Source organism: Aptenodytes patagonicus, chromosome 3 (assembly GCF_965638725.1).
Source record: "Aptenodytes patagonicus chromosome 3, bAptPat1.pri.cur, whole genome shotgun sequence".
Lineage (NCBI taxonomy): Eukaryota > Metazoa > Chordata > Aves > Sphenisciformes > Spheniscidae > Aptenodytes > Aptenodytes patagonicus.
The window spans coordinates 37,687,935-37,700,096 of record NC_134951.1 but is presented as its reverse complement, the minus strand read 5'-3'; the positions used below and the strand labels follow the sequence as shown (position 1 = coordinate 37,700,096).

Sequence of the window (12,162 nt, the reverse complement as noted above, 5' to 3'; positions counted from 1 at the left end):
TATACAGTAGGTCTGGAGAAACCAGTCAAAATTCCTTCCTAGCCCAATTTATTGCTTTAAGTAGGATAAATTCAAACTGTGTTGTCCAAGAAAAAGGAATGAGATTTTCAGACATTTCTGAGTACTTAATGTGTCTTATGGGTTAGATGCAGGAGTCTCCCCAGACTACACCAATATCAACGTCTAAATCCATGACTTCACGTTCACTTGACAATACAAATTTGTTCTGGATTAGATAGGACAACACAGGCCATCTCTTTTGAGTAGGTATGGAACAGTACTGTGATTGTTCTGGGTTTACATTGACTGCAGAAAGACAAATTATACCTTATTTGAACTAATATTAAAATGATGCAGGCAATAATACTTGATTTATATATAAAGACTGTTGGAAGAACTTATCTTCACTTGTGTGTGTGTGTATTTGAACCAGCAGAATGAGTTAACATTGATTCAGCACTTTACATTCTTCAGCTGTAACATTTTTGATTCAGGACTGCCTCAGACAACCTAGGAATATACCTTTACAGGCATTGGATAAGGTACCTCAGCAGCCAACTCATTCTGGATGCTGGGTTAGGCGCTGCAGCTCAAAAGTAATCAAACCCTAAGTTTTTGTTGGATCTAGATCAAGGTGACAAAGTTGAGATCCCTAGTAATTTATCTGTACCCTTGAAATGTATGTTTGGAGTTGGAAGTGTTTTATATGACACTGATACAAAACTCTGGCAAACCAGATGGCAATCAGTTAATTTGGAGAGGATTTTAAAACAAGAATAATACAATGAAGAAAAAGAAGGAATAACATTGAAAGAAATACTCCTGACACAAAAGAGAGAAATGCCATCCATTTCCTCAGCTGGGCTGCAGAATACATTTTCCATATTCAGTTTCTTTAGAAAAAAGACCAACAGAGAAGACCTGGTTAATGTTCTGACAGTTGTTAGAAGCTACACAGGTGGATACTGCTGGCATTCAACCACTGTTAGCGCTGAAGAAATCTGACACTCAGCAATTAGATGACTGGCAAATTCCTGAAGTATCTGCTTTCCCGTAATAATATATAGACAACAATGAGACACTATGTCCAAATAAAAGTGGGTAGCAGTCTGAAATATTGAACAGTTCCCCAGAGAAATAATAATAAGGAACTATTCAACTAATATCCTCTTTCTCACAGGGATGTTACAAGGTAGTAATCATATTGTGCTATGCCGGATTAAACTTTGTTGGAACTAGCACATTTAATTGTAAACCTTCATTTAAGATAGTACTGAGAGAAAGTTAGGATTTTTTTTCACCCAAACAAAAGGCAAATGCATGAGATCCTAGAGATCTGAATGCTCTGAATGAAAAGCTTTCATCTAGATACAGTTCAGGAAGGCAAAGTGGGGAAATAGCTCAGATGAAAATACATAAACAACAAATAGAAACATAATGGGGGAAAAAATCTTGAGAGTTTGAAGAGTACAAGTCTGTGACTGCTGTTATAAGTCAAGGCTTATATGTCAGAGTGCAGGCTGAAACAGTTTCTGATGCTATGAACAGGGGAACTCTAAGTTATCTAAATCCTCTTATACCCAGGGAAGTAGAGCCTTGCAAATTCTCTTAAGTAAACGCAGTAGTAACAAGAATATTTGACCTCCTTACAAATTTGTCCTCTTAGTTGAAACAGTTCAAAACGTTCTCTATAGTGGGTCAATATACCTTTAACCTACATTACAAAATTCACAGACAACAGCCTATTATTTCTTCTTCCAAGACAGGAATAACTGCAGCTTCTCACTCACTAGGAGAGCAGCACCCGACCATCAACACCGGCCAGCGTGTGAGGAACACCGTACGCTTGAACTAACTGTATCCTGAGACAAGAACCTCATGAGCCCTGAGGGTCCACAGGCAAAAGTGTTGTTTTCTTATCGGGTTTTAGATTGGTTATTTTTTAAAACTTCTTCACACATGGTTACTTACGGGCTTGTAGCAACTGCCTGGAGAAAGTGGATTTTGAAACAGGACAGCAAAACATCTTTCCTGTGTTGCCAAGGGAAAGGCCCACGTGTCCGGAGAGGAAGGCAAAGCTTTGACGTGTGGGAAGAACCAGAAAAGATGCGTCTGGTCCAGAAACAAAAGTCACCTGTCAGGGGAGCCTTCTGGTGAGGTTTCCTGAGGCAGCTCCCGACCAGCTCCCTCCTCCAGAGCCCGCAGGAAAGCCTGCGGCCGCCTGGCCGAAGCTGGCAGCGCAGGTTCTCTGGCAGTTGCCCGGGACCACCCAACGGTTACCCCAACCGCCGCCTCAGCACCCGCCCGCCTCAGCGCCCCCCTCGCCAACCGCCCCAGCGCGTGCCGGCCTTGCCGCGTCCCCCTCAGCGCCCCTCGGCTTCACTGCCCGCCTCAGCACCCGCCAACTTCGCTCCCCGCTCAGCGCCCACCGGTCCTCCCCGCCGGCAGAGCCCAGGCAAAGGCCGGCCCAGGCCAGCCGGTGGGGCACCAGGGCTGTCTGCCCGGCGTGGGCACTGCCCGGAGGCGCAGGCTCCACGCCTGCGAGGTGCGGCCTCTCTTCACGTGGTAAATGCTGGTGGTGGAGCCATCCCTCAAAGACGTGCCTCTGGCATCGCTCTCTTCTCTGGCTGCCTTCTCGTTTGCACGGGTCAAGAAAAAAGGGGAGGAAACATCTTTGGCCCAGGGTAAAAATGTATTTGCGTCTATGTAATGAAACCTGGGGTTACAGCTACAGTGAAATATGGGCACTGTATTACTGATTACTGTGTTACTCTAAGCAATTTACAAATCTTGTGAACGTAAACATTATTTTCAACTGGAAAACTCACAAGCCTTTTCTTTTTTCTTAGGCAGTGGGTCAAACGGTTATTATTTTGCTCAAGCTATTTGTTATGAACGTCATAAAACATCTACATTTTTCTACCGTTATTCATCATGTACAATATACTGGTCATAGCACTTAGGTTAATATAAATAAATACATTAATCTTGCAACACTTAGGTTGAGAGATACATATATATGATAATAGCATTGTAAATAACAAATGCAATATTTCAATTTCTATAAAACAGTAGTAACCCATAAGCAAAAACTGTACCAAAGGGTATGTTGGATTACCCATGATTTATGTGTACCTGTAGGAATAGCCTACCACCAAGGGTAAGTGCAAAGAGATAAAGCTAGCTTTATCATCAACATTTGCCTTTCTTGGGTCATGAAGATTTTCTTGATGCTTTTACACTCCACATGTATCATCTGCAGGACATTTGCAAGCCATAACACCATGGGAAGTGTCAACATGTGAGATACCATAGAACCATTTTGGAACAGTGTAATGGCATTCTGATACAGATGTCTCTGGTTTAAGAAATAGCCACCACTTCTAACTTAGATGAACTCAGAAACTGACAACTTACATTTCAGAGGTAAAATTTTGTGGATGCCTTTCTGGAGCAGAGATTAGGGTTAGTTTGCTAGAGATCTACCATCTATGATTATCTGAGGCATGCCTACTTCTTAATTGGAGCTTCTGGTGCAATAATTACTGTTCTGTTTATAGCAATAACATAACTTTTAAATCAGTTGTTTTCTCATAGATCCAAACAATAAAGATTAGCAATGAGGTATCAGTGCTACAAGGTACATTAACCTGGCAGCATGAGATAAATTAACACTTAGATTTCTACTGTTTTGCTTTGATGCACCATTAGGAAAGTTTAAGAACCAGCAGTCAGCTGGGGAGAGGAAAACCCAGTTTTACTCCTGTTCGATTTTAAATTGATCACTAATACAAGATCTTGAAAGAGCTTGATAAAGGTAATTCATTCAGGTTTCAGATAGAAGCTGTTGAATGCAGCAACTCTTTCAATTACGGGAGCAAGGAATCTGAAGTACTGAAAACAGGAGAGCTCAAGCTGAGAGGGGAAAGATACCGAGAATCAGAATACATGAAAGAGAACAAGGACATCCAAATCAAGCTTTTAAGTCCATCAGCAGGAACAGCTGGTGAATTTTTTGGAGAATTGGGCAATTTACTTCGGTAATTAAATATGAAATCAGAAAATTAGCACTTGACCTTGTTTGTGTTTTAGGAAACAGCTGCATAATACAGATAATGCTGACTGGTATTTGTAAAACATGTGGATGAAGGCAGGTATTATCAAGAACAAAATATCTCACATATATATAATCTGAATACCTACCCTGAGAGGTAAGAATTCTTTTATAAATACTGTTCTAAAAATAAAATTCTGTTATAGCTACCTGGCCCATGAGAAGTCAGTCTTTGAACTATTCACAGCTTCTCATGCCTTAAAATTCTCCTAATGAATTAAGAAATACAGTTATCCTCACTTAAAGGAACATAGCACAGATAGTGGGATTTGTCTTTCTTGTCTTTGATGACTGCAGAACTGTAGCCTACATCTGAGCTAGAGGTCTGGCATTCTTTTATGTTTAATGGAGGGAAATAGGCACTTTTAAGGTATGGCTCATTTGAGATATTTTTGGGTATCTACTCTATAATGAGATGAATTGTTCCCTCAAATCACCTGTTTCTTTCCATTAACTATAAAGGGTATCTAGATGTCTAGCTCAGATGTACATTTCTATAGTGTAGGAGTCCCTATTTGATTAGATGAATTGTATCTTGAGAGACTTATCAGAAAATATAAGCTGGCTATCTGAGTTCCAGAATCACACATACATCCCTAATCTTAAAGAGGAAAGTACTGGATAATGTTATATTTCTATGCCCTGTCCAAGTGTCTCAAGATTAATTTTTTATTCCTTTCCTCACTGATTTTTCTGGGCAGGTTCTCTTCTCTAATGCTTTTGGACCCTGATTTATGTTCAGAATATGCCTACATGTCGTGCTGTGAGTAGACGCAGTCTTTCTACGCCAGTGCTGAAAGCTGATACAACCTCACACTGTAAGTGTTCTGAGCCAACCGAGAGTGTGCGCACTCAGTGCCTGGCCCTGGCTAATTAACCATGCCGCACAGCAGCCTTCTTAGCTCTGTCATGGTGTGACATTTACTGCACGCATGCATCTCTTGATCAGCACAGAACGTAGGCAAGGTGATCTGGGGCCTGTCTAAAGTAACCATGTAGACAGAGCTGTAGAAAGGTTATAACCCTTCCATCTGCTTTTTTGCAGCTGTGCAGTCTGCTTGTCATCTGATTAGGATTATGACTGTGTAATAGAGTAGATCATTGCATATAAGTAAAATAGAAAAGATCTAATGATGTCTTGGAATTGGTGAATATATAGCTGCTTCTTTCTTCTGTGTGATCTGATTGAGTAGACAACTCTAAAGAAAAGAATGTCCAGTCTTCTAGCTAGGAAGAGCCAAAATTTGGTGTTACATCAGTGTGAGTAACAAGTAACTAACGAGCTATTTTTAAATTTGCGATGAGAGTGATTAAGATTAGAGGATGTCCTATACTGGGCAAAGGAGATGATGTACAGTCATTGGGGTGTAGTAAGACTGAGATTCTCCAGTGAGATGGCCTTTACAAAAATGATGTGTTAATCTCTCCAGGAAGTTCAAGTGGCAACTTCACCTCATGCAGTCTCCATCTATCATCATTGCATCCACAGTATTATGCTCCCTTTTTCTTAGCTTCATCACTTACTGTGGAAACAGCTATATGACGTTTTCCCTTAACTGTTGGGTTATCTCCTGGGAACAGGGAACTTAGAGTAAATTCTTTGTTATCCTGCCTCACACAGATGTCATTTTACTTGTGGAAGCAGCACCTTTAATCAGTTTTACTTAGGACTTCCCTGTTCTGTCATCTCTGGAATGAAAATTTCTTCACAACTTTTTCGTCTCATGAAATTATGCTGTTATGGCAATGTTTTATAGTACTGACCTATGCATTTGTTGAATATAATTACAAAGTTTTAAGCAAGCATAAGAATTTATAGACTACTTGCCCATGCTTCAGGGTAAAGTGGAACAGTGTCCTTCTACAAGTCATTTACAAAGTAAATTAAAGGATTATGTTCTTCTGATTTTTCATTCCCTTATAAAGTTGAAACTGAAGAATGACTCTTTTCAAGTTTTTGAGGGAGTGTTCTGATTAGTGAGCTGAAGAACAGCTCCTATAAAGGTCAACAGTTAGGCAGTCTTGGTTTTCTAAACTACATATGTGCAGTAATAAAAGAGCAAGTGCCCTTGAAAATTACTTTGTCACCTTTTCAAATCATACTTTTAGAACTATACTTTTAGTCAGATGAATAGCAGCTGAAAATATTTCATTTTTATGAAGCTAGTCTTGACCAGGTTGTGCCATTAACATACTTTTGTTTACAAACAACAACAAAAAAACCCTGTCTTGACAGTCTTAATCTTAAAAATAGGCTAAACTAACTATGAAAGTATGTGTGAACATTTCACTCTTCAGAAGAATTTACAAATCTTACGAAGTGCCCTGTCATATCACTGAACATTGTGACACAAGGAACTGCAATATTAGGATAAAAGTAGCCCAAATTGGTATAAGACATCAGGAGATATAGCACTATTTGATGACAGACCTCTTCTATGACTGGCATTTAGTGAATGCGTTACAGTGGACTTTTAGTGGACTGCATTTAGTGATGCTGCATTCTCACAACAGCATCAAGAAGCTTTGATACAGCCAGCCCACCTTTGATTTCAGTTTCACTTACTGAACTCTCAATTAAATTTTTTAGTGTAAAGACTCCAAGATTTTATTGGTCTAACAATTTTTCTTAGTCTGTCACAAGGGGGCAGATTAGTCCTGTTGAAGTTTGTAATTTTTTTTTCCAGCAATCAGCAGCAGCAATCTACAAGACAAGACATATGTTCAGACTGATCATTTGAGAAATCTTGAAATACATTGTTGCCTACAGTTTGACTTTCTTATCAATATTGAATGATGAGGGTTTTATTTAAATATTTCAATCACAGAATAAGTGCTTGCTCTGGGGGATTGTATTTGTAACTTTAATGCAAGAAATCAAATTAAACTGTATAGCATAATGGATTTTCCATTCTACTTATCACACTACTCACATAGTGTTTGGTCAACCACTGCAAATGATTAGCTATTGCCACTTTTGTAACTTTTATAACTTATAAATGCAAATGAGAAAGATTTGATTCATTAAAGCTTGTTTCCAAAACTTCTCTTTCACAGTTTCTGGTAATGATGTGATAATAGCATGTAGTACCCCTTAAAAATAAAATTTATTTATGAAGGTAAATTAAAACAGTAGGAATTTAGTTCCATAAATGAACCCCTTTCTTAAAAAAACAAACCTTTATCCTCTTTTTTTACCCTTTACTTTTCAAACAGCATATTCTTACCTCAAACTGCATCCCTCTGTTTATTTGCTACAAGCATAACTCAATAGTCCACTCAGTTGAAGGATGTAACCCAATTGAACTTGAATATTCCTCATTTCCTTTTTCTCTCTTTTGTGAATTCTACTCATTTTTAGCGCTTCATTTTCTGCTGAAAAGTGACATTGTAAGTTTCCTTTTTTGATATTTACTGAATCCAAAGTAACAGCATTCAACATTACTTGTTTGATTGGGCTTCACTATGTTTACACATACACATATGGAGGAATGGTGCTTCAGCTTACAGATTTTTCAAGATAAGACTGTGCTCAAGACCTTAAACACTTAGCACAGGCTAGTGTCTGACTCAAATGAGCTGTTAAAGGATCCCCTGAATTTTGATGTAGAAAATAATGAAAATTTGCTTTGTATACCAGAGAAAAACAGTAATAAATCCATTGAATTTACTGTATGCTGTAATGAGAAAAAAGTTAATTGTATTTCTGTCAAAATTCTTGGTAAATTCTGTTGTAGCATGGGAATATTTCCTGTGCTGAGAAGTTTTAGACTGAACATGCATGATAGTACTTTGTTTGAGCAAGTAGTTTTAGAACATATTTAAGTACTAAAGAATGTCTCATTTTTAATACCTATGATTCTAGGAAAATAAATGTATAAATAATAAATCAATATATTAAGAAGCTGCTAACAGGAGAAAGATAAAAGTATCTTGACTTCTGACCACATATAACTGAAATGTTACTAGTGTCACCTGGCAAAAAGAAAATAAAAGGAAGACAGATGATGATATGAAAGCAAGCCTAACTGAGTTTCAGGGATGAATTTCACCACAATACTGTCTGTTTTCTAGATTCCAACATGGAGGCTAGTCTATACAGACAGAATTTTCTATCTGCGAAACTCTAACAAGCAGGCAAAGTTTTAAGCACTTGCCTTCTAAGTATGTGCAAAATAACATAATTCAGAAGGTTATAATTTGATAACAAATGGTGGCTTTACACTGTAAAAGCAACCCACCTTCAGAAGTATTAGGTCTCTTATGTAAGACAAGACAAAAAAAAAAAGAACCGTAATTTTAGCAGAGTTGCAATCAATCTTCACTAGAAGATGGCAAGAACTTTTGCTGAAATAAAATGTCTCAAACCAAATAAAAATAACCTGAGCCTGAAACTGAGATGTCATGTAGAAAACTTCAGCTCAGATGTTTAAGGTATGAGAAAACTATAGGAAATAGAATCTAGCTAGTAGTTTTGCATACTATATATATATGTTTACATATATATATTTGTGTATAAATATATGTATGTATAGTGATAAAAGCTCTGTCAAAGGAAATGGTACTTGACTAAAATATTTGACATATTAAATTCTGATGCCAAATTCAAACACAGATTATTTAAATGGGGTTATATATCTTCATGTATATACATCTATAAATGCATCTTCAGATGTCAGGATTTGTTACAAATAAGCAAATGCCTTAGATATCTTTTCTCAGTTTGCAGGTCATATGTACATGGGATGAAGTACAGAGTGGTGATTGTTCTAAGATCAAAAAAAAAGGTATTAGAAAGACTTGTTGAAATTTATGCTCTGTTTTTCAAAGAACAAGATGTCAGCTTGCCTTTTTCTACATCAAAACAGTGTTATTTAAATTTATATAGTTGTTATGTATACTTCACATGTTTTTAAGTGTCCCATGGTAATAGTTAATGAGAGAAACAGAAATGTATTTATTATGCCAAATATTTATTCCATGCTGCCATTACTCCTACTGGTAAATCTGGTGTGTACTGACCTTATTCATTGTATCCAGGGCATTATGTAAGGGAAAAATATGCATAATGTTGTTGCGGACAGTACATCCCACACTTAAACAGAATCAAAGTACTCTTTAAGACATTTTCTAGAATCTAACCACTGATACAGACCAGATGGCAAACATTCAGCATACTGTGTTTGCAAATTTCAGCTGAGCCATCTAAGAAATCTTTCTGGATGTGAATGGACTTTTTACTGTCTAGGCACTTTAAAACATCATTCAGGATGTGTATCTGATCTTTTTTCTTTGATTTTGAATTCAGTAACCAAGTAGAATGTCCAGAAACTTTTGGAAAACAGTGACAAAGGCGATGGTAAGAAAGTGTTTTTTTTAATTCAGTTCTATGTTACAGTGCTCCTAGAATAAAAATGTTAATTTTAAAGCTTAATTCAGTGGATAAATTGATTCTCTTGTTTAATACCTTTTCAAATATTGACCCCATACCAAACACAGTATGAAAGAAGACCTGATGTCATTTATACTCTTACTAAAGGTTATGTTGTTTGACTTAGATTTTTTTTGTGATATATACTGATACATACATTTCTAGTATATGCATATATGTAAAGTGTATGATAATAAGATATTTAGTAAGTTTATTACAGTTAGAAAAAATAATTTAGCTTCTAATTTTTAGGAAGATATTTTTATCACTGCTTTACTGATCTCATGGCAACAGACTATACATTTCTACAAGAAGGCAGAGGGCACACAACTGAATGGGAACTATAGTGTTTAAGAAAAGTCATTAACAAACTGAAAAGGGTACCATGTGCTTTACACGTTACTCAGTCTTGCAATGAAAATGGCTAGAAACGTACCGTCTTAAAACGAAAGTTTAGACTGAAATGGGCTGCTTAGGAAACATCATGTAACAAAGCATCAAAGCTGCTCCCTCTGTGATCTCTTTGGAGACCACAGGGTGCAAGTGGAAAAGGGAGAAGAGTTTCTGAATTATTTGCTGTCCAGTGACACTGTGGTTAACTGTGCTGTAAGCCTGAAAAGGTTGGCGTAAAGCTGCTGGAATATTCATAAACCATTTCTTTCCATTCCAATCTGAATACTCTAAAATACCATTTATTGCTCCAGCAGACTATTTCTGAAAAGGCTGCCCTATCATCTCCCAGAACATCAGAGGTTTGCGTTCCTACCGAGTGGGAGCTCTCCAGTAGAGACTCAGCTTTACGGATGTAACTGAAAGAACACCTATGAAAAAATGGAGGGTACATCTTTACCAGTAAATTAAACTGATCCAAATTACGGGCCTGAGCACTGACACATGACCATACAGTTAAATTATGAGAGCAGGCCCTGTGACAATTTTGGTTTGTGCCAACCAACATTCTCCTAGATAGTTCCTGGAGAGGTTCAGGTTAGCACAGGCCAGGGTCTACTCCCAGTAGGCAGTCTGAAAGCAGGTAAAGGAGAGCCATGTGGCCACAGTATTATTTACTAATACAGGTGTAGCCAGAGATGGTGAAGCCAGAAACCCAGTCTCAGGGTAATGAGGCTGGTAAAATGGAGACATTTAAAGGCTGGTAGAAAAGGGTTTATTTCCAAAGGAGTCGTATAAAGGATCCAGTAGAATAAGAGTCTCTGTGGTTCATCTTGCTTTACAGGGTATAGAACAGGGGGCCGTGTGCCATGTGGCCCATTCTGCACTGAGTCTGAGGTGTGACCTCCACAGGTGGAGCATATATGTTAAATGTGAAGAGTTATAAATATGTAATCACATTATTATTAATTTTTTGCTATGCACCTTGTGTTTTCTTTCACTAATAGCTGAAATATATTTGCATCAGTCATGAGAATGGGTGCTATATATTTGCCCTGAGACTCTAAATAACTGGTTAGTTATTGTGCCTGTTACAAATGGATAATAATACACTTTGAAATCTAAATGGATAATAATAAGCTTTGAAATCTTTATGTTTAGAGGATCGGTTTATTTTAAATACCGAAGTCATAATTGTTATGGTTTTGGTCACAAGTCAGACAATTAGATATCCTAAGTGACAAACTTTAATCTAAATTTAGCAGTTTTTAAAAGAACTGAAGCCCTATACCACTAGATGGCATTATGTAGTCATTTAGGAACTATGGAAGGGCGCAGAATACTAATAACCCATACAGATAACGTGAAAATGGGTAAGTATTACTGCACCACAATAAAGCTTTTTGTTTTCAAGTAGTAATAAAAAAGTCTTATACAAGTTTTAATGGTATCACTGTAAGGGCGGGACATATGATATTTGAATACTGGTTTTGTAACAGCATGCTAGTAATTGCTAGCTTATTAACTCGGACTAGCAGTGTATACACACTTAAAATGATCTCTGGAAAATTTAGTAATATTAAAAATGGGGACAGATGACAAAGGCAATGTGAGTGCAATGCACTCACACAATGTAAGGTTTCTTCTGCAGTTCCTCCATTTGTATCCAGCCTTGACTTACAGCTACAGATGGGTCTCAGTTAAAACTCTGGAGATGAATAACTTCAAACCCTGATGATGTTCAACACTCATTTTCAGTTAGATATTTTGCAAATGTTCCCCATGTTTAGAATGGGACTACCTCCTGGAACCAATTATTCGTGAACTTTAGTGTGCTTGAAATCCAGTCTCAGATCCAAAATTTGCAGCCTCAGTGTATCTCTACCAAGAGTACTGCGGCCCCTGGGACTTTTTTAACAAAGCCTATTCAGTTTACCAGTTGCTATGATGGCTTCATAATGAGAGAAAATATCCATGAGAAACTGGTTTTCAAATACCTCAGTTCTGCAGAAAATGCCTGTAGCCCAAAGGCTTGTCTTATTATTAATGGCCCCAATTCTGACCAATTCTCTACAGGCATATAGCTCTTGTTGATTGACCTTTATAAATGAGGGCAAATTTAGTCTTTAAATTTATCAAGAATCTCGATAAAAAAATCAAATTTTACTTACCTGTAAGTCTTGTTTGTAGATGCTTTTAGTTTAAGTTCCTAAAAATTTTCTTACTT

The 12,162-nt window shown here is 37.4% G+C and overlaps 1 protein-coding gene and 1 long non-coding RNA gene across 3 annotated transcripts in view; both read right to left on the bottom strand.

The window, feature by feature from the left end:
• The window catches only part of SENP6 (SUMO specific peptidase 6), a 97,705-nt gene extending 95,620 nt beyond the window's left edge, over positions 1 to 2,085 (bottom strand). For both annotated transcript variants that reach the window (XM_076333101.1, XM_076333103.1), the window contains exon 1: positions 1,972 to 2,085. In XM_076333101.1, coding sequence (XP_076189216.1) covers positions 1,972 to 2,026 — 55 coding nt within the window. In that variant the 5' untranslated portion in view covers positions 2,027 to 2,085. The remainder of the gene's footprint in view (positions 1 to 1,971) is intronic.
• A 4,684-nt stretch (positions 2,086 to 6,769) lies between these two features.
• LOC143157900 (uncharacterized) lies at positions 6,770 to 12,162 on the bottom strand. Its single transcript, XR_012994868.1, has 3 exons — positions 12,107 to 12,162; positions 7,342 to 7,486; positions 6,770 to 6,818 (listed from the first exon to the last, which is right to left on the bottom strand). It is a non-coding gene; the product is annotated as an uncharacterized LOC143157900 (long non-coding RNA).